General features: G+C 40.8%; 1 protein-coding gene across 3 annotated transcripts in view; it reads right to left on the reverse strand.

Moving 5' to 3' along the window:
- Positions 1-26,622, reverse strand: part of PIEZO2 (piezo type mechanosensitive ion channel component 2) — a 443,043-nt gene that overhangs the window by 22,677 nt on the left and 393,744 nt on the right. For 2 of the 3 annotated variants that reach the window (XM_074987458.1, XM_074987459.1), the window contains exons 34-43: positions 25,732-25,797; positions 21,035-21,201; positions 17,618-17,793; positions 8,079-8,468; positions 6,171-6,429; positions 5,518-5,700; positions 3,879-4,131; positions 2,654-2,786; positions 2,033-2,180; positions 1,702-1,916 (exon numbers count right to left, since the gene is read on the reverse strand). In XM_074987458.1, the coding sequence (XP_074843559.1) occupies positions 1,702-1,916; positions 2,033-2,180; positions 2,654-2,786; positions 3,879-4,131; positions 5,518-5,700; positions 6,171-6,429; positions 8,079-8,468; positions 17,618-17,793; positions 21,035-21,201; positions 25,732-25,797 (1,990 nt within the window). Of the gene's footprint in view, positions 1-1,701; positions 1,917-2,032; positions 2,181-2,653; positions 2,787-3,878; positions 4,132-5,517; positions 5,701-6,170; positions 6,430-8,078; positions 8,469-10,555; positions 10,724-17,617; positions 17,794-21,034; positions 21,202-25,731; positions 25,798-26,622 lie in introns of all 3 variants that reach the window. The other variant, XM_074987460.1, reaches the window with a different exon arrangement.

Consider the following 26,622-nt stretch of genomic DNA (forward strand, 5'->3'; position numbering starts at 1 on the left):
GAAAAACTACACTAGAAAGAGTAGATATTTAATCACAAAATTAATATAATCATAGAACACTAGAACTACAAGGAACCTCAAGAGGTCATCAAGTCCAGTCCCCTGACCTCACTGCATGACCAAGCACCATTTACATGATGATCCCTGACAGGTGTTTACCTAACCTGCTCTTAAAAATTTCCAGTAATGGAGATTCCATAACCACCCTAGGCAACTCATTCCAGCGCTTAACCACCCTGACAGTTAGGAATTTTTTCCTAATGTCCAACCTAATGTCCTCTGCTGCAATTTAAGCCCACTGTTTCTTGTCCTCTCATCAGAGGCTAAGAAAAATATTTTTTCTCCCTCCTCCTTGTAACACTCTTTTAGATACTTGAAAACCCTTATGTTCCCTCTTAGTCTTCTCTTTTCCAAGCTAAACAAACCCAATTCTTTCGATCTTCCCTTATAGGTCATGCTTTCTACATTGTGCACCACGTTTGTTGTTCTTCTCTGGGCTCTCTCCAATTTGTCCAAATCTTTCTAGAAATGTTGCACCTACAACCGGACACAGCACTACACTTGAGGCCTGATTAGCACTAATTAGATCCCATAAACTGTTAATCAATTGGGAAGGAACTTTTTAGGTGTGCATCTCAAAAGTGGAGTAATCTCTCTTGGAATGTGCTTAAGACTGATTACAGCTTAGCAGCCTGCTGTGAACTCAGCACTAAAAACGGTGCTTGGGGATCGAAATCTGACTCAATGCTCTCAATTGGCTATTTCAGTAAATGATTGTAGATAAAGAACTTTCATAGTTGCATAGAAATCAGTTTAATTTCAATTGACTATGCCAATACAAATGCAGATTCAAGATCAGGATGATGAGATGCATATTTCTTAACAGCAGGATAAATACCAAGATGGATTTTATTGATTTCTCTTATAAGCAACAAATTACACTAACAAACCCAAAGATTATTTTTCTCCTACTTTTCTAAACTCAATAATTACTGAGATAAGCGATCGTTGCAGCTTTATTCAAAATGTATAGCTGTAATTGTCATATTTCCCAAGACCATTAGTAAACATATTCAAGGACTCGGCATTTTAAGAGCAAGGAGGTATTTTTTTTGTCTTTTCTAATTACATTTGTTTGTATTCTTCACCTAGGATAAACTATTTACCCCCAGTGAACTAGTCCATCATGATTTTCAAGATACAACTCAACTCTCTTGGAATTTAAAGTTTGCACTTTTTCCATGAGTTGCTGAGACATATGACGTAATATTCAATAGCTGTCATCTGTAAAAAGGTTGCATATTTAATGTTGAGGGTGTTGAAAAAAAGAGCTAGTGCAAGAAACAAGAGGGTATTCATTAAAGCTGGGTGGCCTCAGTTTGCATTATATCAGCTCTGATGACCTTTAAGGAAAACACTAAATTTAGTGCTCTGTGTTGAGATAAATTAAACTACAAAATTAATGTCATAAAGACAGTTCCAATTCAGTATGTTTTTATATAGTTCAATCTTTTCCCATTCAAGCAGTTCTGAATTTGTGGCACAATTTTGAAAAGATACTAAACCAATCCACTTATTAATGAGATCAAGAAGAAACTTGTTTGTGGTTCAGCCTTTAGCTGCAATGCACTCTAATTAAATCAGAAATAAACTTGAAAAATTGTTATTCAACTCTTATTGCTTTATTTTTAATGAGTTTACCTTTCCGTCACTCCAGGCAGGATAAAGAACATCCAAAAGTGTATCCCAAAAACGAGAATGACTTGGAAGATAACTTTTCCCATGACAGTCTTTCTGAGATACAGTGCTCGATCTACAACCATGGTGCCAAACTGAATAAGCACCATCACTAAGAATGCCTCTGGTACCTGGTCCTCTGATAATGATGAGGTGATATCTGCTGCAGCAGAATGTTTCTGGGAAAAAAAAAAAAACATTACAATAACTTCAGCATAACAAATTCCACATTGTATTTCGTCATCTTGTGGACAAGATTCTGAAAGATTTATGGAACAAGCCTCTAACAACATACCCCAAAAGCCCAAAACCCAAACACAATGATGATGAAGTCCACAGTATCAGCGAGGAACATCAGCACATAAACATCAGTCACAGCACTGTATTCCGGGTGAATGAGATTGTAGAAAAACTGTCTGATGGGCACATATATTTGAAGAGTCCTGAAACAACATACACCACAAGCTGAATTAAGATAAGTACATTGAAGTCAAGTTCCTATGCTTAAAAAAGGAAGGAGTGAATATTATTACTTTGCTTAATTATGTACTTCATTTTTGGTTCAGGGTACTTTATAGAAGCCAATCATTACTTATTGTGTGGGCCGTTTTTGTAATGTTGTGCAAACACACCCACAAGGAAATTCACTTGGTTTACCAACTCATTCACACAGAACAAGTTAGCTTTCAAATGGACTTTGAGAGCCAGGGTTGCCATGTTTAGATGTGAATTGGCGACCCAGAGTGAAAGCACTTGTATCTTATCAACCGTCTACTGAAGCATTCAGGCCTCTGATACAGCTGTACTTCTATAACTTATTTTTACTCAGGAGTAACATATTTTCTTTCATTAGGAAAATGTAAAATTATGGTGACATAACTATCTATTCCAAGTCCCCTAGTGAAAACTTGCTCACTTTTTAATTGTAAATGCCTTTGCTTTGATCATTTGCTCTCGAAACTTTTCCATAAGAAGCTCTTTTCTAGATTTTTGCTTGATGCTTAATACGCTGCTTCCCTTCTGACTGCTGTTTCGTGTACTGGTGCTTCCTGGGAATGAGGATGGGGGAACAACATAGAAAAAAGCATCCAATTAAAATAAAAATTTAGCTAAAAATAAAGAAAGAATAAAATCACAGTACATAGTCAGGTAATTATGTTGCACATTTAGGAGGTTTTAAAATGAACCCTTACACATTTTAAAAATACATACATATAGTAAAGTCTTAAGTTTTTCCACAGAATTGACAACAGGATGAATCAAATCTTGATTTAATATGACTATAAAAAACAGCAGGTTGGTACCAAAACTGATATGGACTGGCCTGCTTCAGTTGTCAGGATGGTAAATATTTACATCTATATATCTCCAAACTATAGGTTGCATTTCCTTGGTCCTGCATGCTTGGGCCCTGACCGGTCCCATAAAAAAAGTTTGCTGGACCAGGGAAGCTTCCCTGTCACTGGCTCCCAAGCCACCCACCCCGTCCCTTCCCCACTGCCACTGGGCTGGCTCCCCTATGTGATCCTGGGCTGGGGCCCCAGCCTGAAGCTGTCCATGCTGCTTCCCTCACACCCCAGGCTGCCAGGGGAAGCTGGTTTCAGCCCATGCTGGGGATACAGCTCTAGCCCTGCCAAGGGAAGCCAGCTCTGGCTCCAGCCCCAGGAGGCTGTCGTGGGAAGCTGGCTCCAGCCGAGTGCTGGGGACACAGCTCAAGCCCTGCGTGGCTGCCCCTGGCCCTGAAGGGTTGTAGGGGGATGCCAGCCCCAGCCCTGTGTGGCTGCCCCCCTCCATGGGATTGCTGGGGGGACACAAGCTCTGTTGCAGCCTCTCCCAGGGCTGTCAGTGGAGGACATGGGCTGAATCCTCCTGCCTGGCTCGCTGGTCCAGTTGCCCGACCAGAGTGTGCTGGCTTTAGGTGTTCCAACCTGTATAATAGAGTTTTCCTCTTCAGGAGGCAGAGAAGGTAGTCTGTCACAATATCAATACCTTTGTCATTTCAGGTACCACATAAATTCAGATGTTAAAACAGTTGTTGTATTAAGTGTTTTCTGAGCTCTCCACAGAAATGCACCCAAGGTCTCAAAACAATCAACCGAGGAAGTGTGTTTTTCAAAGAACAGGAGTACTGCAGCACATACCTCTCTTTGACCTATGTGAGGAAAAACTGGATCTGTGTGAAAGTTGTGACCCACTGCTGGAACTTTTCCTCCTGATGGCAGTCTGCTGCTCTGGGAAGTGGACATGTATGGACTCCACAGAAGCTGCCAAGTTCACTGACTTTAAAGAGTCAGCAGAATCTCTCCTGCCTGCTGTCAGTGAGAGCTCATCATCATAATCCTCTTTACTACTGCAGCTTTCTCCTTCATCATCTTCATCCCATAATCCATGACACTAGCAGGGAAAGGAGGAAAAGCTTGTCACTCTTGTATTTCAGATTCTATGACTAACTTCTATTTTGATATTTATAAGGCGCAGATCCCCTTTTTTATTTGAGGCCATCGAAGTTTGTTTGGCTAGAGGGATATAATAAATCTCTGGAAGTTACATAGCAATTAGTAGGTTTTCTGGGATAATAAGGAGACAAAGGGGACTCCTAAATAGAAAGCTGATATCCATTTTATGGGAAAAAATCTAATTAGAGCTATTATAGTTGTGCTGCAGACGGTACCAGTTTGGAATTCTGCAATGTATGTATTGGGCAGTACCTTTCTTTGGTTTCTGAGAAAAAGTTATGGATGAGCCACAACATATTTTGATAAAATCAGGGATTTCATGAAAACATACATCTTCCATGCTACTTTCCTTGCTTCAGTTCACCCCTATACCTCAATTCTCTCCTCCATGTTCGTGCCACTTCCATTAGAAAAGTGACAATGTCTATCCATGCAAATGTCATCCAAGTATTTCAGCATAAAAAAAGAAGACAATACTTTCTGAGCACAAAAAGGCAATCGCTGAAGTTAAACTTCAGATGTCATAGATATTGTTCACATATAAGAATTTTAGTTGGTTGGTGATAGACAATTAAGTGGGAAAATTCTAAAGGACTAATATAGGTATCACTCATTGCTATAGAGACACCAATCACAGGCTACACCACAGTAATACTAATCCCAGAACATTTCCTTGCAACAAACCTCAATGCCTAATTTGTCCACGTATTTACTCTGGAGATACCATCACTGGTCCTAGCCATGTTCATTACAAGATCGGGGACTCATTCTCATGTTCCTTGACCAATGTTATATATGCCATTATGTGCCAGCAATGACCCTCCACAATGTACACTGGACAAACCGGCAAACACTTTGCCAAAGAACGAATAGACACAGAGTAGACATCAAGTATCGGAGGGGTAGCCGTGTTAGTCTGGATCTGTAACAGCAACGAAGGGTCCTGTGGCACCTTATAGACGAACAGAAAAGTTTTGAGCGTGAGCTTTCCTGAGCACAGACTCACTTCATCAGATGCTGGACCAGCATCTGATGAAGTGAGTCTGTGCTCAGGAAAGCTCACGCTCAAAACTTTTCTGTTCGTCTATAAGGTGCCACAGGACCCTTCGCTGCTGTTACAGATCCAGACTAACACAGCTACCCCTCTGATACATGAATGATACTGGACAAATTAAATACTTTCTGTTCTTGGGTATACCCATCCATATAATGGGCATAGTAACATTTTACTTAGTACTGTTTACATTAATTCATTGTGCTGAGTCATTACAGGAAAGACTATGACAGGGAATAAAATAAGGATGGGTGTTTTATTTCCATTTACCTTTAAAATGGATCGATGGAAGAACAAAGCCAGGAGCTGAACAAGGTCATAGTGCACATAACCCTCTTTCTTTTCAATACCAATAATATTGGGTGGATGGTAAGGTTTATCTTTGGTGTAATCCACATGTTTATTCCAGGGAAAGAAGCCAAACTGAAAGAAGTACTTGATAACAATGGTCACCTGTACAGAAACAGTGTGTTGAGAACAATTATCCAAACACCATTCAACTGACAGAACAAGCAGCCTCACATTACTAACATTAAATACCATGTGACTATTTCAGGGTTTTTTAAAATGGGATTAATTACTGCATTACTGCACAGTTAACTTCCTATAAATACAAAAGGCAGTAAGGGCAGTATTTTTAATTTCACTAGATAGTAGCTGTTAGTAGATAGTGCCCTGTATAATGAGAAGGTCAGCCCAGTGCAGCACAGGAAAAGCAAACAATAGCCTCTCACATATCACTCCAATGTCCAAGAATGTTATTTTTACTATATATTTGTATTATAATGCCCAAAGGAAAGACGTACAAACACAGAAAAGAGACAATTTCTGACTTGAGTGGCTTATTATTCACTTTTAATTTCGTATAACACTAATTCTTCCCAACGGGTTTGACAAAGAAGGATGTAGGAATAATGGCATACCTCAGTGTAGACAATGGCTGTCATCCAGAAGCGTTTGCTAGGCCTGGGGACAGACAGCATGGCCCAAAGGAATATAAGGATGGGAAGCACAAGAGTAATCATGGAGGCAGAGATCATGTGATTAAGGATTATCACAAAATAACACACCATTTCTGACCGGGCCACCAGTGTATTGTACAGGGCATAAACGAGAAGCAACAGCCGAGGCTGACCACTGTAGAATTTCTCTGATTCCTCCAGCTCTTCATCGTGAAACATTCTGTGAGAAAAAGAGTTCCGCAAACAACATCAATATGAAATTCATGAGAGCTGATTTTTAATATTACTGTTTTCTTCCTTTATGAGGGTTCCAGATTCTGTTGGAAAATCTGTAAACAGGAATGGAATCTGGTATTCTAACAAATATATGTAATATAGCCTTATGTTAAATAAATTCACGTAACATTAACAATTTACGTGACAATTTAATGTAAACCATTAGGAAGTGCAAGTATTCATGTCTTAAATACCAAACTATTAGCTTGCTATTAATACCAACTCATTGCGCATCACTTGCAAATCATGTTCTGCTAATGAAACTTTGGATCCAGTTCTGGTCTACTAATACCAGGAATCAGGAATAAAAGTCAGTAGAGTTACACTCATATGCAATTAGTGTAAGTGAGATCAGAATGACTGACTTCTATTTTGGCCACCAGATGCATTTTGTCTCTTTTGACTGTTAGGATATATCAAAAGAGAGAAAACAAAACAATTTGATGTCAAAAAAGTAATAACATTATGACAGGTGCAAAATTATAACATGAACTCACATAAATTTAAATCTCTCTGTTTTCAGAAGTGTCATTAATTTATCATTATTTGTATTACTGTGGTGCCTAGGAGCTCCAGTCCAGAGCCAGGACTCCACTGTGCGAGGCACTGCACAATAACAGCTTAAAAGAAGAGCTTTTTTGTTTTGTCAATGCTTTGTTGAGGCCTGTGGAAAGGTTTAGTTAAATACTGGAAAAGCAAAGTGAAATGGTAGCATAGAAGAAAAAGGACTTGATTTGCCATGCCCACGTGGTGCCTTTCTGTCTAGGTGTAACTGAGGCGAGCAGGTCATTTCTGAGCTTTGAGATTTTCCATGGAAGTCAAGTGTGCTGAAAGGAAGGAGTAAAGAGACCTTTCCCATCTCCTGTGGCCCACATAAGGGCTTGGTAGAATTCCTCCTTCCCATCTTTGGGGAGAAGGATGTCACAGAGGAAGATTAAGAAAAAAGCTATGGCTCTAGCCCCGAAGCACCGGCCAGCAGAACTTGTTGGCTGCATGGTAAGGAGGGCAGCAGATTTTGTGCTCCCGCCCTGCATGCCAAGGAGCATCTCCAAAGGTTAAAAGGAAATCTACTCCATCAATTCAAGTCCCCCTTGAAGCGCTTAAAGCAAAATCAAAAAGAAAAATCGTACCCAACTAGAGTGGGAGCAATTTTGGGGAAGAGCCCCTTTCCTTACAACTAGCAACCAGAACAATGACAAAGAAAATCTCCTTCCAAAAGTAATCGGGTTAATTTTAGAAAGGCCCCCAAATCCAGGACAATTAGAGCAATTTCAATTGCAGAAATGCAGTGGAAATGAGGGCAATTAACTAAGCATGTAACGAGGGAGAAATGGAGATTTTCTCCTTGCAGACTTGGGATAACTTTAGAAGGAAGGCTCTTTCCCAAATACAATTAAAGCAAATATAAACAGTCCCATCTCAATAATTAAAACTAATTTGTGAAACAAAAATCTTTAATAACTATTAATATGTTTAACCATTTTAACAATCTCCCTCAGCAGCAGTTAGAGAGAAAACACATGCCAGAACAGGAAACACAGTATTTAGGAAAAACTTCAAAGACTAAGTTTTTTCTTCTCTATCATGTCTTACTTGTTTAGAAGCAGCTCACTGGCAGTCAGGTCGTGTGTCAATGGAGGGAGGATTGTATCATTTAGCTTGTCAATTCGACTGTCATCTGGGCTCACCATCATGAGGCTCTTGCCAGCAGAGTCATCTTGGGAACTGAAGGAAAGATGCTCAAAGCTGACAGCTTTGCTGTAGGAAGGTGGAACTTCAGCATTGCCATCCACAGCAGAGTATGATGGCACATCAGTATCAGGAGTGTACACAGCTCCTTCTGAATCCAAGCCATAATCTTCCACCTCATTCTCTTGCCTTGATGTAGAGCCCGCCCCTTCTTCTTCATGCTCCCCTTCTACTTCTTCAATGGTTTCTGTTGTCCCCTGACGTGAGTACAGCAGGGTGACCTGGGTAGGTTCACTGTCAGGAACAGGAGGAAGAAAGGATTTCTTGCTTAACAGTTACTCAGAAAACTGCACTAACTCTGCTTTGAGGCTGACGTATTGGCATGCCCCCACTCTGCTCCCAAACTTTGAAAAGGCACTGAAATTGGAAGAAAATGTACTGCTGTCACCTTTCCCTTACATATCCAGAACATTCTGATCCATGTGTGTGCTGCATGATGGTTTGTTGAGCTTGCAGTTGCAAGCCAAGACAGGACAAAATAACGTTGACAAAGAGGGAATCTGCACACAGGTTTCTGAGAACAAACAAATTCTAAACACAGTTAGAGCACATTTCTACATTTGTTCCAAGTGTGCTGCATGATGCTACAGTACCATATAGGAATGCATATATTTCACTGCACATGTAACATTTCTAACGATCGCAGCTTTATCATTTCAAAATTGCAGCTTGCAAGCAAAAGTCAGTTGGACACACATAATCCATACCCTCACATTTCATGCCATATCTTTATGAAAGGATAGGTCAATTGCACGCATGGAGTAGTGCCATCCAGAGTAACTAACCGTTAGAGTAGCAGGCTATTATCTATTATGGTATCTTACCTTTGGCTCACTCTACAGTCTTCCTTTTCTTCACTTCTTTAGCTTCCCTGCCTCCTTCCTCTTCTATGTGGATTTCGGGTCATTGTTCTTTTTCAGTATTATGAGCTCATCTACCTTTCTGCTTCTCCACCCTGTTTGACTAAGTCCTGCCACCACTATGTGTTTGCTTCTCAATGCAGCTGCATTGGCTTAACTGAGAATCTGGCCATCCCCCTTCAGCTGTTTTGCTGTCCTTGCTTTGCTTCTTGTCTTCTTTTGGTTATGCCCCACTCATCTCTGATTGCTCTTTTTACCTCTTTCTCTGCTCAACCCACTTCCCAGCTCCAACAGTCAGATAATATAAAGGAACACCACCATGGGTTTTATGGCATTACATAATATTACAGCTCACCAAAGAGACATAAGTTGAAATACTGGCCATACTGAAGCTCCTCTGAACTTCTTTCGGATTTTACCCCATATATGTATATAATAAACTTGTTATTGTAAGAGTTGGTGGACAATACTACTGCCTGCCAAAATTCAATACAGATTTCCAGACCCTTATCCTTTGAAACCACTTTCACACCTATGATAGATATGTTAGGTCACCTACTTACTTCTAGTGAGAGTTTTCAAAAGAAAACCATGATGGTAGCTGTTGCTTGAATGTTCATTTTGATGATTCTTAATAGTAATAATTCCTTTAAAGATGAGTAATGGAGTGAGAATGTAAAATGCTGAATTTCAATATAAATCAGCGCCAAGAAGTTGGTAAAACAGTGTGTCATATAGAAGCAGAAAGATCTCATGTGCCATAACTTTTTATTTTTGTAATGATATTTGAAAAATTCATTTTATAAACTGAAGCCATATAAAATACAGGCCATTTTAGTTTTGATTTGCAAAACAGAACGAACAACTCTGGGACAGTTCTGCCTTTCTCTGTTTATTTATATTGCTCGTTATTTTTTCTTAATTTCCCCTATCTTAATTCCAAAATTTAAGTGTCTGTAAATCATTGGAAGAGAACTAAAAATATATTTAACATTTCTTTCCTATGAAGAAAGTAACTAAAAATTAAAGGAGTATGGCCAAAAAGTTTATACCAGGTGTCTAAAATTAGATTTCTAACTTCATACTTAGGTACTTGATTATTTTAAGCGCTGAGCCCCCATACAGTTTACTGAAATTAATGGAAGCTGCTGGGGACTCAGCAACTTTGAACATCAGGCCCTTTTTATTCAGGTTACTATATATAGGTGTAGGTGTGAACTTTCAGAGGTCAAAGTTATGTATCAAGTCATAATGAATAAAAAAATGACTTTTTAAAGAAAAGCAAAACATGTGATTTATGATACTGTCCTGTACCTCAAAGTCTTGTCACAATGTACAAGGGAATAAAGCTTCCAATAAGCATGCAAACTGTTTTAAACACAGACACCTGCACACATATACAATGCCACATGTAGAATGGCCGGGGTAAATGAGTGAACAAAGCATGCATGAGTTAAGCACCTTGACACTATACTGCCACTGTCAGCTGATGAGGAGGACATATCCATGCTGTACATTTTACGAAGCCTAGGTCGAGCGCGCTCACTTGTTTTAGGAACAGTGTCTGGTCCATCTAAATCATCAAGGGTTGACTGCCTTGAGAACAGCATGGTTGCTTCAGTGTAGCAGCTAGCAGCGCAAACAGTTATAAAGACAATGTTAAATACCAATGACATTACTTCATACATAAGTTCAAGTAATGAATGTGCTCGCCATGCAGCAAAACACAGACACAGAAAAAAGGTTCAGAGAGAAGATAAGGACCTGATTAGAGTCACCACAAAACCAAATTCTTATGTACAGCCAGTTTGTTACTATAAAAATATAGAAGCCACAACTGCTAGTCATCAAATGTAACCACTACTCATATAGATATGGGAATCAATATAGTCTCACAGATCCCACAGTGCTTAGAGACAACTTTGTATAAGTGAGAGTTTTCACTTTTGTTTGGTTTGAATAGAAATTTTCAAAATTCAAACAAAAATTTGAAAGCTGATCTCCCATGTACAACTTTTATATAATTAAAAATAGATTCTGTTGAATTTTTACATATAGATGCAGGCCAGATTCCAAAATGAAGCACTTTCAACATTAAAAATCCCCCACATGTTCTACTTACAGAAAACAAAAACAAAAGCAAAAACAAACCAGCTTTCGTGTACTAGCCAATCCTCTTTCGGTATGGAAAAACAAATCAGTATTATTTGATCCATGCCAAATATAATTACCATTGCTTTTGATTTTGTATCTAATATACTATGGTGACTGATAATCATTTTAAGAAGATTTAATTTAATTTAAGTCATTTTAAATAATGAGGAAAACATTTTTCAGAATTTGTAAAGCATACTATTAAAGAAAGGACATTTTCGGGTAAACCCTTATCTCCTTTCACTTATCACTACAATGGGACAACAGAGGCATATACTATACATTCAGGATGCTACTGGATAAAATGAGAAGTGGAGATGAGTTATGAAAAAGACAATGCTGATATAAATACAAACATTAGCAAAGGGAAAGAAGCAAATACATTAATGACATATGGTAGGACACCACAAGGTATGTTGCTGTAATTTTGGCTGAAGTACGCAGATGTGCATGAATTTAGTCAGGGGAAGGAACTGTCTGGAGTCTGAATCCATGCAATCACCTCTCTGAGTAGCTAAGCTTTAGAAGTGAGAAAACAAAGCACCCAAACAATAAGGGGAGGTCACCACTTAGAATCTGACCATGCACCACTAAAGTTGGGGGGAATTTTCCCATTGACTTCAGAGGATACAGTACTGAGCACCACAAAGATGCACACTACACATGGATCTATGGGGCATAATCTCGCTCTAATTATTTAAACGAGGTGCTTGATATTGAGTTCTATAGAACTGGCAGCAGACTGTGTAGTTTTTTTAAATGATATTTTAGTGTCCTTTTTAAACCCAAACTGCATCTCACCATACATGGGTCAGGTGAGGCTTGCCAAGGGATTCTGGCCCCACAAAGAGGCAATAAGAACCTTGTGAGATTTTTTTTTTTAAATGTCCCAAAAGCAGATTAGCCCTCTAACAACCACTCAAATCACGTACTTTTGAAAATAAGGCCTGGTGCTTTTTTTCCACATTGGTGTTTAGTTAGCCCACAATACAGTGACTACCTTGTACAGTTACAAGGTCCTCTCTAAGTGTGTATATCTTTAAGTAACAGTGGAGATATAAAGAGAAGGGAAACTAAGTAGCTTTGGCTCCTGTGCCATGCACAAAATAAGACCCTTATACCATCAGTACCCCTGATTTCAATTTCTATTGAAAAAATGTATTAGCTTCCCTCAACTGTTCCCCACCTTGAGGACATGCTCCAGCTCCTTTTGAAGTCAAGGACAAAATAACTACTGGTTTAACTGGCTGTTAGGATTAGGCCCAGAATTAGTTTTTGCAATGGTTTTAATTACATACATTTTTAAGGAAATATCAGCCCAGTGATGAGAAGGAAAAATCTATCACTACTGAGCAGCTGATCAGAACCCTCCGGGGTTTGATAGCTGCACAAGCTCATACTCATAGCACGGTAAATTTGGTTCAGAATGTGCAGGAACCTATAATATAGGGATGGCCAACCCGTCAGGACCCAAGAGCCATGGATAGAGTGCAAAAAAGCCACATAATTATATATTTATCTATCTAGAGATAGAGATCTTTAGATAGATAGATAAAAATAAATATATCATACATAGCTCAATGCCCTCCCCCACCCCCAGAGTCAGGCACTCCAGCCCCCACTCTAATCCCATCCCCTCCCCTTCCTCCAGAGCCAGGCATCCCCAGCCTTCCACTCTACCCAAATCCCCCTCCCCTCCTCCAGCACAAGGCACCCACAGTCCCTCCCATTCTAATCCCATGCCCACCCCCAGAGCCAGGCACTGCCAGTCCCCCATTCAGACTTGATGCTGGTGACTCACTGGAGTTGTTTTTGCTATGGATGCTGCCAGGTGCTCTTCCCAAGCGCTGGGGCATGTGTGCAGAGTGGCGGACGGCACTCCTGGTATGCAGCTCCGAGCAGGAGCCACATTTAATTGCTCAAAGAGCTGCATGAAGCTCAAAAGCTGCCGTTGGCCACCTCTGCTATAACAACAAAGAGTTGGCAAGGAAGACATGCATGATCTATACTGCAAAGTATAAAAGTTTGTATTTACACAGTCACTAACCAGTACATAAATTTATCCAGACATAAACTTCCAGGTTATTTTTCAAACTGACATCTCTGGATACTTTGAAAATCATCCCCTTAGTTCTGTGTTAAACTCCATTGCCTACAATGGCCTCACTTGGGGTGCATCTATACTAGAGAGTGCTTTGTAGACAAAACTTGCAGAGCATGTACGTACAGAATGCATTTTGTCAACAGAAACTATAAACAAAAAAGCTGTGGAGACACTCGGGGGGGGCATTCTGTCGACAAAGTGGGTCAAAAGATCAATCCACTTTTATGTATAGACAGAATCTGTTAACAGAGGTTTTATCAGAACATCTCTTCCGTCAGTAACTTCTGCAGATAGATGCTTCTTGTGTATAGGACTTCAAGTGCCATCAGATGGAAACTCTGCCTAAAAGAGCACCAAAAATACAACCAAGATCCAGAGGACTTCCAATGTTGACCAGAGAAAATATTTTTTCTTTTAAAAATTAAAAATTAATAAAAAAATAATAATTTTACTGATAGGACCCTCCGACAAGCCAGCCAGACTTTCTGCCGTATAAGTGCTGGGTACGTTTTTTTAAGAAAATAGTCAGGCAAACTTCTGTAGAATTCAACGGACTTTTGCCTGAGTATAAACTGGGTTAAGATTTAAAGCTTTTGATTCAGAACTAAACACACAGGTTTTTTTCCACCACTAAGCACCTTAGTATAGACCAATCAAATATATGATGAACAACATCCATGAACATGAGGTCCTCTGACTACCTAGAATGAGAATTTTTGTTCTTAGACCAACAAAAACCAAAACAACAGCTTAATTATAGAGGAAAAGCTCCCTCAAAGTATTGAGATACTGCTTAATCTTCAAGCAAGTAAACAGGGATTACTTGCAGTCATTCTGAGGCTTGGAAATGAACTGACATAACAGTTAAAAATATAATTCAAATCAGATTCAACAGAAGTGAAAAGGTCCAGTAGGAAAGAAAGTTTGTTGGCTAATAGGGAAATAATATACACGTAACAGTGGGTTTCACAAAAATCATGGATTTATGTATAACAGGACATTAAGTATAAGGCCCAAATTAATTCTTAAAGATGTCAATTGGTATTTTGCCATTCACTTCAAATGGAACAGAACTGACCCTACAATTAGGCAATATGGACACGTTTTAAGAAGCAATCTTGTTGACAGGACTAGCTGGGGTCCCATGTGACAGCTTTCATGGGCCCCCAGGCAAGGTATGTGTGGGGCCCAACTCCGTGACCTCAGAAGTGGGTCAGGACCTTGGGTTGAAAGGTGTGGGGCTGGAAATACCAGTGAGGCCCTCAGCCTGCCCAGACCACATCACTGGCCTCTACTCCTGAGCCCTCAGAGCCACCCAAAGCGCCTGTCGTAGCACTCCAGCGCTCCATGGCTCCAGCCACTGCTTCTGTTGCAACAGCAGTGGGGAGCCCCAGGCCCCTTTGAATTGCCAGGCCTCAGGGCAAATGCCCTTTTTGTCTTCTCTCCCCCAGCTGACAGGCCTGGGACGAGCAGGGATTGATGCAAACTCTGACAAGACTTTGAAAGAGATTTTTGAGATGAAGTTCCCTCACTGTTTGGGCAATGCAAAGTACCATTCATTTGTGGTCTGTAGCACTTTGTAGTGCTAAAACAGCTCATGAGGCCTCTTCGTAATCCCAGGAAGAGACAGGCAAGGGTGCTTTTATAAACAGACAGAAGATTTGTCATTACATCTAAGTAGCTGGTTATTGCTTCCTCCATTTAGAGGTCATTAGTGAGATAGCAGATGCCCACACTCCACAAACACTACTGGTACAAAACCATGCAAATATCTATTTCCAGGAAAGCATTTGAGATCAGAGGATCAATTGTGACAACAGTATCGCTCATTTGTTAATGTGACCTTGTGCATCTTATTTGGGAGAACACAGTGCTTCTTTCCAAAGATTATATTAGTGTGTACATAACAACTGTAAAAACAAGTATTATGGCTTATCTTTTTGCTCAGCTTTGGTTCAGGATCACCACCAAAGTCTAAAGGTTTGAAAGGAGCAAGCGAGGTGTCACTCAAAAGTGGGGTGGTGCAGGCAAGAGGAAAAGAGATTATTCTATCAACAATGGACTGGATCTCAACAGTGGATACAATTTAACAAGAGACTGAACTCAAGTATTGAATTTACAAGATTTATATAATTTTTTGTAATTGAGTTTGGCAAATGACTTCCTTTTATAAAACACAATTAACCTCCCCAACATTTGACTTTCATAGTTGTCAGCACTCCATCTAGTACGGCCACATTGCCAGTAAACACTGCTCAACAGCTGATTTCAATTTTTACCATAGGCCAGTTCAGTACATATTAGGTAATGCGACTGAAATATTATTTAATTAAAATGACCTTGTACCTATAAATATTGTCTCTTTCAATGAGCAGATAAATCCTGAGAGCCAAATTCTACTTCTCAGCTATCCAAGTGAGACTCAAAGAGAAGAGAATGGATCTTGCATTTAGGTGAGAGCAGCATTTGGCTGAATGATGTTTTCCCGATACAGTTTGACTTCAGAGATTTTTCAGACAACACAGCCAGGTGCCACTTTTGCTGGTAGTTAGTCATGAGGAAATGTGTGCTGGCTTTATTATTCCATGAAATAATGAATTTTGACAATTAAACTGCAGTAAACTATGAATGTCTTCCAAGTGCCAGCATTGACCCTGGGTGGTGTTGCCTCCCCCCCCACCCAAAAAAAAAAAACTGCCTGGGGAAAAACGCTAGGGCACTGTAAAGGTGTTTTGTTTATGCACATTGCTTACACATTTTTATTTCAGATAAGCGTTCAGAATCCAGTTACACTTATGTTTGAATAAACTCTGAAAGCTGGTTAACCTCTTACCATATGTCATCAGTAAAAGCTGAGCAGAGTTACTGTACGTACAAGCAACTGAGTTTGCAGGGTGGGGGTGGCGGGGGCTTTCAAGAGTGAGAAGCTACTGGCACGCTTCAGAGAAGAAACCGTGGAAAGCAACTATCTGATTGTCGAGAGGTTTTCCCCTCCCCTTAAGACGCTATTTAACAACTTCTGCAGGCTGCAAAAGGTAAACAAAACCACTGGACACAAAGAAAACAAGATGTTCTTGCAACAATGGGGAAGTGGAGAGGTGAGTCTGTGCAGGTGTGAAACAGCAAGGATGATCTAACGCTCTGAACTGTGCAGCATCTCTCTCTGGGGAAGTGTGGCAAGGGAAGGTGGGTCAGTCAAGTAAATGGTGGGGACATAGATAGGGGCCCCCAAACTGCACTTATCTAGGGGCACACTGCAAGAGGGATGGAGGAAAGCAGCAGAGTGGCACTCCCAGAGCACCCTGCCCTGCCTTTGTCTTGTGAGGGAAAATTATATTTCCTCAGACACAAGTAGTTTCCCAGTATGAAGTCCTTTTATTCAGCCTATACACAGGAAACGGTAATTTTGCCATCCAGAACAAAATACTTGTAATTAGTAATGGAATTCCTTTATCAGTGCCTTTTCTCCCAATCAAAGTAAAACACCGTAAGTTGTCCTCTGGTTATTCACTTTTTATAAGATAGTTCAAAAACCCCAATAGAAGGTTGTCATTTGGCATTAACATATAGACAAAAATTAGCTCAGGCAGATGCTCCTCACAGAGCTTGGTCGTCATGTTGCCTGTGCAAAATATCCAGGCAACCCCTTGGCTGTGCAGGAAAAAGACTGAGAACAAGGGTAAGATGGGAGCTGCACTAAGGAGTATGCTCCCCTGACCCCCTCTAGACAAAATGGAAAGAGAATGGTGCTTGAGGCAGCACTAACATGAACGAGATTCAGTGACTCCCTCCACAGAGTCACAGACCACAACTGAGAGCACTAAGCCAAAGACAGCACAGCAACTGCTCCTACAGTAGTGTATGGACAGGAATCTTCCATGTAGCTGCCCCGTGAGATTAGGGACCGGGATCAGTTCAGATTCCTGGCTTTGTCTACCTTCCTGCAGTTCTGCTCTACAGTCTTTGCCCATTTTCCACTCCACTGAGGTCCTGAAGACTAGCCAAGGTAGTGGGGCTGTTGTGGGAGTTGGAAGAATGAGAATTAATGTGCTCGCTTTGTACACTTTTGCACAGAGGGAAACATGGGTCTGTCAAACTGATAATCTTTTATTTGATGTGTAGAGATGCATACACCTGACAAATCAAAGGGTCCTTCAGCTTCAGATGTGAAACCTAACATTATGCAAAAATTTCCTAAAATAATTTCTACCATGTGGTTTTCCAATATATTCTAAAACAAGTGTTTAGCTTTTACAGCAAAATACCTGGAAATACTGTCACGAGAAGCAGCTGAATCCAGACTGTCCATCCTGTCAGATGCCTGTAAACTGGAAGCTTGACCAGGATTTTCATCAATTGTGTCCAGTCCTGATTCCCTAGAAAGCTTCATCATATGATTCTGGTAATACATATGGATGCTCTCCCGAGTTGGAACATTCCCCTAAGAGAGAGAGAAGAACTATACTCTAAGGCAATTATGTTGTATGAGATTGAGTTTCTTCATTTATTTGGCTGCAGCACGAGTCTTTGCAAACAACAAACTGGGAAGAACCACAATTTCCTCAAGCCTATTTCAGACAAGTGGATTCTGATCTCATTTGCCAAGGCATAATATGGAGTAAATACTGGCGTTACCCCAGATTTGCAAAGTTGTAAATGAGGTAAGAATTGTTCATAAAACTGTCCCCATAGAGGCTACGTCTATATTAGCACAAATCTTTGACATGGCCATGCTAATGGACATTTTGAAGATTACTAATGAGGCACTGAAAAACATTCAGTGCCTCATTAGCATGCTGCCGCCGTCTGCTCTTCAAAATTGCCGCGTTTCACTGCCGAGTGACTTGTCCATATGGGGGTCCTTTTCAAAAGGACCCCGCCAACTTCAAAATCCCCTTATTCCTATCAGCAGATGCCGCAGGACTTCTTGTTGTTTTTGCAGATACACACTAACGCAGCTATCCCTCTCACCTTGAATACGAAGTTGACTATATTGCATAGTCATTTTTCTGAGATTTATTAAGACTTTATGCGCAGATTTTCTTACTTCAGTAATGCAATTGATTATAAACTATATGAAAATATGTTGGCCTGCTCCTCTAATTCTTACTTGCTCAAATGTCAGTCCTCTCCCTCTAAATTATAAAAATAAATAAATTAATTAAAAAACCTTCCTAAACTTGAAATTTTGATAATAAAGAAACACACTTTAACCAAAAGTTTTTGTGAAGTTAATTTTTTAAATTCATCAGTGCTTCTGCAGTGAAATTATAATCCAGTGTCTGTGAGGTTAAACCCTTTCCTTTTAAATATGTATAAAGGCATAAAATCAGCATTGTATCTTTTTCATAGGACCATAATAAAGATGAATGTCTGTGACAGAAAAAGCATTATGGTTGGGTCTATGCTAGAGAGTTTTGTTGACAGAAGGGGCCTTTGTCAACATAACTCAGGGAGCATCTTCAAAAGTAACGCATTCTGTTGACAGAGTCTCGACAGAACTCCTCACCTCAAAACCCTCTCCTCACCTCAAAAAAGATATATTGGCATTAGAAAAGGTTCAGAAAAGGGCGACTAAGATGATTAGGGGCTTGGAACGGGTCCCATATGGGGAGAGGCTAGAGAGACTGGGACTTTTCAGTCTGGAAAAGAGGCGATTGAGGGGCGATATGATAGAGGTATATAAAATCATGAATGGTGTGGAGAAAGTGAATATAGAAAAATTATTTACCTTTTCCCATAATACAAGAACTAGGGGACACCAAATGAAATTGATGGGTAGTAGGTTCAAAACTAATAAAAGGAAATTTTTCTTCACACAGCGCACAGTCAACCTGTGGAACTCCTTGCCCAAGGAGGCTGTGAAGGCCAGGACTCTATTAGGGTTTAAAAAAGAGCTTGATAAATTTTTGCAGGTTAGGTCCATAAATGGCTATTAGCCAGGGATAAAGTATGGTGCCCTAGCCTTCTGAACAAGGGCAGGAGATGGATGGCAGGAGATAAATCACTTGATCATTGTTTTCTGTTCTCCTTCTCTGGGGCACCTGGCATTGGCCACCGTTGGCAGATGGGATGCTGGGCTGGATGGACCTTTGGTCTGACCCAGTATGGCCGTTCTTATGTTCTTATTTGCCTCAACAATATTATCCCTCAAAATTTTGAGGCATAACAATCTGTTGACAGAATACTGTCTACAGCAGAAGTGCAATGTAGACACTTCTGTCACCAGAGAGGGCTTCCGGTTGCCAGGCAGCCCTCTTTTGAGAGCCGCCATTCCACTTTCTGGCACCCGAGGGCAGTGCAGTCTGGCAGTTCTCTGTCGACAGAGCAAGTTGTGCGTAGATGCAATCTGTTGACAGAGTTTCTGTCAAGATTTCCCTGTCAACAGTAACTTCTGTCAACAGATGCTTCTAGTGTTGGCATAGCCTATATGTTTTAAATGTACATAGAAGAGTGACTATAATAAATTTATATGATCACTAACACATGCCTGATGGGAGCTGCATTTCTAAGGGTCTGAGCAGATGGGGGGAGGGATAGCTCAGTGGTTAGTGCATTGGCCTTGTAAACATAGTCTTCTGAGTTCAATCTTTGAAGGGGCCTTTTGAGGCTCTGGGACAGGTTAGATTTAAAAAAAAAAACATCAGAGATGGGTAATAGGTCCTGCTGTGAGTGCAGGGGACTACAAAAGCGGGGAGAGGTAGTTCAATGGTTAAAGCATTGGCTTGCTAAACCCAAGGTTGTGAGCTCAGTCCTTGAGGGGCCATCTAGAGGTCTTAGGTCCTGCTGTGAGTGTAGGGACTGGACTGGACAACCTCTCGAGGTCCCACCCTGTTCTGTGAGATAGGTGTATCTCCATACATTATATTATATCCAGACTGAGCTGAATTCTTGAGCAATTATGAACAGTGCTATGCCCTCTTCTCTCCTGATGTTATTTCTGAATGTCTGCTAAAAACCAGAGTTTCAGCATGAAATTCCTGAGCACATTTGGTTTTGCTTTCGGTTCACAGACCGACTGATGGAACTATTTACACAGAGTGGGGTTTTGACACCCATTGAATCAAAATGTAGATCCTGTATACGATGGAAACTGCTTCCAGTCGGGGTGCTGCAGCACCCTAGTTCCAACACATCTGCTCAGAGCCACAGTTCTAGAGATAGATCTGTTTTTGTTTTGAGTAGAACACAACAGAGGGATACAGAATTCATACTACAGTAAACTCTTATATCCAGCAGCCCCAGGACCCCATGCTGCTGGATATTCAAATATTCTGGACAATAGAAAAATATACGTAGCAATGCATACCACTAAAAAAAGAAACAAGATTACACATTAAGAAACAAACAAAAATGTATGCTGAGTACTTTACTTACCAACAACAATAGTATTGTACACTGTAAACTTCTACTGCATTTATTTGTATTTGCTTTAACATACTCTACTTATGGAAAATGGAACTAAAATTTACTTATGGTTAAAATGTCAGTTATTTGAGAGTTCCGGATGATAGAATGCCAAAAATGAAAGCGTTTACTGTAGTTCTAAAGCATGTTTAAGTGAGAAGTTTACAAATTTCCATCTCTAGGACACTGCCTCTAATTAAATTGAAAAGATAAACTTCTCATTTATCACTATGATGCATATGGCATGAGCAAAAGTAAAGTACAAAGCATGTTACCTTTTTAATTTCCCTGGTCAGCATACATCTCTCAATTCTCAGCACGGTAGAGATATCAATGTGTTCTCTTGAAATGGAATTGAGCCAAGCTGTAAAACTATCTAGTGTTGCCAGGAAAAGGACCCAGGTGAATTTCAAAATATTAAATATTCTTTTGATGATATTATCTGAAAGAGAGGAAAAGTTATAGAGTTAATACAGACAGACTTCTGCTGTTCAAATTATGATTCTGGTCTGACCCTTTGCAAGAGCTTGTTCAATTTTTAAATCTTATAATCCAGGTTTCAAGACTTTTCTGTATCAGCTAGGGGAATGTCTGGAAATGGCTGGAAGCCACAGGGTTTGTTGGTGTTATTTTCTTATCTGTCTATGGTCATGATTACATGTGGATGTTCAGGAAACAAAGCGAATTTATGAAAGGTGTGAAGTTAATGTGCATATATTAATATGTATTAACACCCCGATAACTTCCCCAACCCTCCCAGTATGGCTGCTCTCATACAGGAGTAACATGGCTTTAGTTTGCTGTAATTTAATCTGAAGGGTTTAACACTATTTACATTTATGTACATTCGCATCAGTCAATTCGCCTGACCTTTCCTGAGTGTTCCGTGTAGACATGGCCTGCCTAGATGGCTAGTGTATGTAATCTTGGAATGCCCTTTTCCAGGAGGGGGGCCCACAAACATGCTGGCCCCTGGCTAAAGTGTGGGGGAGCTGGTATGGTGCTCCCCAAAGGGGCATGGCCTGGGGCAGAAAGGGCAACGCTGGGACAGCCAGGCCTCAGCGCTACCTGGAACATAGCGCCAGAGCCCCCAATCACTCAGAGCTGCCCGGAGTGGGCTGCGCAGTGCTCAAACAGTAATTTAAAGGACCCAGGGCTCTGACCATCCCCACTACTGTGGGAGTGGTAGCAGTGGTCAGGAATTCCCCCAATCTTTTGAACTCAACTGCCCTCTTTGCCTGTTTCCCCATCTGTGGGCATGCCTTTCACTCTCTAAAAGGTTGACCCTGCTAGTCACATGAATCAGCTTCAAAGGACCTCTTCAAGTATGTAAGGGTTTTTGCAAAGAAAAGTCCTAAGGGCTAAATTTCTCCTGGGATGTGCAGACACACACAGCTCCAGGAGATCAGTGGAAGTTGTTGGCACTCAGCACCTTGTAGAACTGGGTGATTTATTTGTCCATTCAGCACACCGATTTTTTTTTGTCCAAAGGGAATTTCTCTTAGCAAGTTCTCCTTTCATCCCTGTACCTCACTGGCCTGAGCTGTTATTTTTGATCCCACCCTTGCTCACATAGTCCCTTACTGTGTGGTTAGTTGATTTCTCCTCAAGTTGCTACCTGAGCTGAAAGCTTACATATATATTTAACTTGCAAGGATAATTTTGCAAGGAGTGGTGCGTAACAATCACTGTATCTAAATACACAACAGTTGTTTCACTTAGATTTCTTTTTGAGGGTTCAATTCATCAAACTCAGACTGAGGAGTACTTACTGAGCTAAATAGTACTGTTGGCGTTACCAAATCCCAACTGTACTTCTCATACGAGTAGTTTCTCCTCTTGGTATTTAGGGGTTTATAAAATCATGCCACCATTTGTAAGCCATCTCCATCCCTCCCTCTCATAGTCTGACAGTGCATTATGTGCTACACAAAATTGCTGAAATCCCCTTTTCAAACCAACATCTAGCCCTTAATCTTATGGTTTCCAAATCTGAAAGAACAAGAAATATGTATCCAGTGCTGACTTAGTGGATGAATCTGCAATATGCAGCAAAAATGGTTGTGTCATGTATTTTGGAGTGGACCCATGTCAGCATTAGAGCTCTGATGTTGAGAAGCTTCGTAACGGTCTCACTATCCAGTATCACTGAACTATGCTGCTTGGCTCTTATGGGGTGTGAATCGCTTGTGTTTTACAAGGCATGCAAAAGTTTTACATTAACAAAGCAATATGTAGTAGATATCTAGCAATATTAAAACCAGAAGAGCCACCCTAAAGTTGAATGATTACATTGACACACCCCCAGTCCTGTCCCCCCAGCATTTTTTGTATTATCATCATCCAATTGCTCTTTTCACTCTAGTGCTTTTCTGTATTATTTAAGGGATTGTATAATCCCTTAACTGACACGCTATTCCTACGGACTTTCAGGTACTCATTGGGCTGACTAAAAATCTTGTCACGAAAGTTAAAGTTTATCTTTTGTTCCAACAAACACTATAGTTTCTCTAAACTTCAGACACAGATGTCAGCTCTGTGAGTGCTCCAGAGCTGGAGGAAAAAAACCCAGTGGCTGCTCTTCCAATCAGCTTCTTCCCACCTCCCCCAGTGCCTCCCACTTATGATGGGTCAGCTGTACAGAGGCATCAAGAGGGTGCTGAGGAGAGAGGGAGGCGGAGCAGCAAGGCTGGTGTATGCTCGGGGGAGGAGGTGGAACTAGTGGAGCAGGCGCAGGGTTTGGAGGAAGGGGTGGAGCAGAGGCAGGGCCTGGAGTGGAGCTGGTGTCAAGCACCTACAGGCAACTCCAGGACAGCACCTATGACTTCAGATGAACTCAGGCACAGTTTAAAAGAAAATGTCTCTCTCTTTCTCTCAGAAACACACAAAGAACATATATGCAGGTGTATATTGTACAGATGACCCACCCATTTGATGGGGTTCCATTTGCACTGTTGAAATTAATTGGGTTGCAAATCTCTGCTTACCTACAAACACGTTTATTTTACTGTTCAGCCATTATAGATATCTTACAGTATCACTGAGATGCTTGGCCAATGACTTCCAATCTAATCTAGAAGGTCATTTTCTTCTCGGGTTGGAGGTGATTTAGTATGAATTTTTAATGACTCTGTGGTTGTTCTGTCACTTCTGAAAAAAAACCAATCGATTTATTTTCTTGAGTGACTCTTATGTCAAAAGGTCAAATACTGAGACAGAATGAACGTTTGCTGCCCCTGCAGACTTCAGTGGGGGTAGCAGGGTGCCTGCCAGTTTAGTCCAAAGTTGTTAAATAGAATACACCTTTCAAATAATTCTTCCTCCAGGTTTTGTAACACTTTATCCAATTACTTTTATCTAGGGGTGGATGAAATATTTAAAATAAAACATGAAAGATGCTACATGCTTGTTCCAATCAAACAGAATAATAATCCAAATAGCACCATTTTTTGCTTTTCTCAATCCTCATTAGGCCATCCACACCCACTGAAAATCATCTCCGTATGCTAGCTGAAGCAGTTACACCATTAGAAAGTAAAAGACTGAAGAAAGTAAGAAATGTTCCTTCTTTTGAGAAGCGCTGATATTGTGGAAAAGGAACAAGGTATTTCATGATTGTGACCTCTGCAACTTTATGGTCCTACTTGTGGTACGAATTTTGCTGGAGAGCAGAGAGCCCTTTCAGTTATAAATACAGAGGATAAATAGCCCTAAAAGAGAAAGCCATACTACAGTAGGTGAGAACAGGCCAAGGCTAGCCTGAAGAAGCAAGGTTTCTTCTACTCACTCCCCCTGAAACCAAAGAGCCAATCTTGAGGATCTGACCCACATATCGTTAGTTTTAGGCTTTGGCATAGCTGTATTAATTTCCTAAGTGGGAAAGCCCCTCACCAGAGCTTGTCATTACTCGGCAGAATCCTCCAAGATGTTGACTGACACTTGTGAGGTGCTGAGTGCTCTCAAGTTTCACTGGGAATTAAAATCATTGGGATTTACAGGAGACAGTCAACATTTTGCAGAACTAGCTCCTAAATGAGACAGAATTGTGTGCTCAGTAGCACACGATGCATAATAAAATACATGGTCTTGGCTCTCTCGGCCTTAAAGTTTGAAGGCCTGATACCGCACCATGAAAGTCAACAGAAGTTTGGCACTGACTTGAATGGAAGCTGGACAGACATAATACAGTACACAAATTTATAATGCATGTATATTCATGGCCAGCTGACTACACAAAGATTGATTCTGTGTACATATGCTGGGAAAGAGCATGACGCTACAAGTTGAACTGCTCTAATCTGGAACTCTCTCATCCAGCAACCTTCATAGTGTGGCATCATTTGAGTGACCACTTCCCAAGTTTCCCATGGTCCCATAAAGTTTGTTTCCAGCCACCAGTCCTGGCTGTCAGTGTTCTGTGCTGTTATTTACCTGTAATTTACCCCTAAGAGCCCGGTAAGCAGTGGAAGTGTTGGTAATGCTGCTATAAAATACCGACCTGTTGTCCAGCAAATTCTCTCGCCTGGCACCAGTCATAGTCATAGTCCAGTGATACTGGATAGTGAGACTGTTACAAAGCTTCTCAGCATGAGCTCTCATACTGACACAGTGGAGCTGGATGAGAGAGGTTCAACCTGCATTTGTTTCTATCATGAAAGACCTCTGTTGGGATTTTTAAAACTTCTGGATAAAACACATGAAAGTGAGAACACTTTTGAACTGTCAGGGAGGTGGACTGAATGATTTAGTATCATTATTTCTAGCTTCTGTGAGTCCATGAAGGAATAGAGCTGTATTTTGCTAGACTAGAGTCAATTATGATTCTGATTAAACAGACAAAAGCATGAGAGAATCTCATTGCTTGTGTGATGTCTTTGGGTCACTTAACGCACTGACCATGCCGTAATGCCCTTTATCCCCACAATCACAACTACAGTACAACGCTAGTGCAGCCTTTCTTCTGCCAGCATACCTGGTCCATCTGATTTCTTTTTGACAGGTTCCTCTTCTCTCTCTTCATGTTCTACATCAATAGCTCCTGCCAAATTAAAATTTAAGCTATGAGTAAAAGCCTTTCCCACCAAAGTTTACATGTAAATCCCACTAGAACAAAAAGGTTTCATGATTATTAAAAAAATGCTTTCATCCATCCTGTTTTTGCAGAACAGGTTTCTCCAGATACCATGGGATCTAAGTGGGGGAAACCTTCTAACAACACAGTTGGAGCTGGTCCATGAATGATGTTGTTTTATTTTTTGTGAGGACATTTTGATGATCAATTACCTTTAACAGCCAGATCCTTAGACGGTGTACAGTAAATCCTCCATTTTAATGGACCCTGATTTAACAGACTTCGGATATAACGGACACTGCCCATCACCTTCACCTGGAAATAAATACTGGTGACTCACCAGAGCTGCTGGAGCTACAAGGGCCAGAGGAGCTGCCACCGTGGCTGGGGCTGTAGAAGCTACTGGGGCTGAAGGAGCCACTGGAGCAGCTCGGGCCACTGGTCTGGAGGAGCGTCTGGGACCGCTGGGGCTGGAGGAGGGCATCCTGCCAGCCAGAGCCCTGGGAAGAGGCACACCCAGTCAGGGGAAATTTAGTTTTTGTGGGAGTGCCGACCCTTGGGTAGGTGATGAGCAGTTCATGTGTAAACAGCGCAAAGAGCTCACTGCCAAGCTCTCTCCCGAGACCACTGAATTCCTCGCAGGTCTTGGAAGAAGCACTCCCTGTTGCGCCTTTCAAGGTGCCTCCAGTCTTACAGCTTTGTATTTAACAAACTTTTGACATTAAGAGACAACCCATTCCCCCTATTAATCCATGAAATTGAGGGCTTACTGTAATTCAGTACAGTAGCATA

Source organism: Carettochelys insculpta, chromosome 2, assembly GCF_033958435.1.
Source record: "Carettochelys insculpta isolate YL-2023 chromosome 2, ASM3395843v1, whole genome shotgun sequence".
NCBI lineage: Eukaryota > Metazoa > Chordata > Testudines > Carettochelyidae > Carettochelys > Carettochelys insculpta.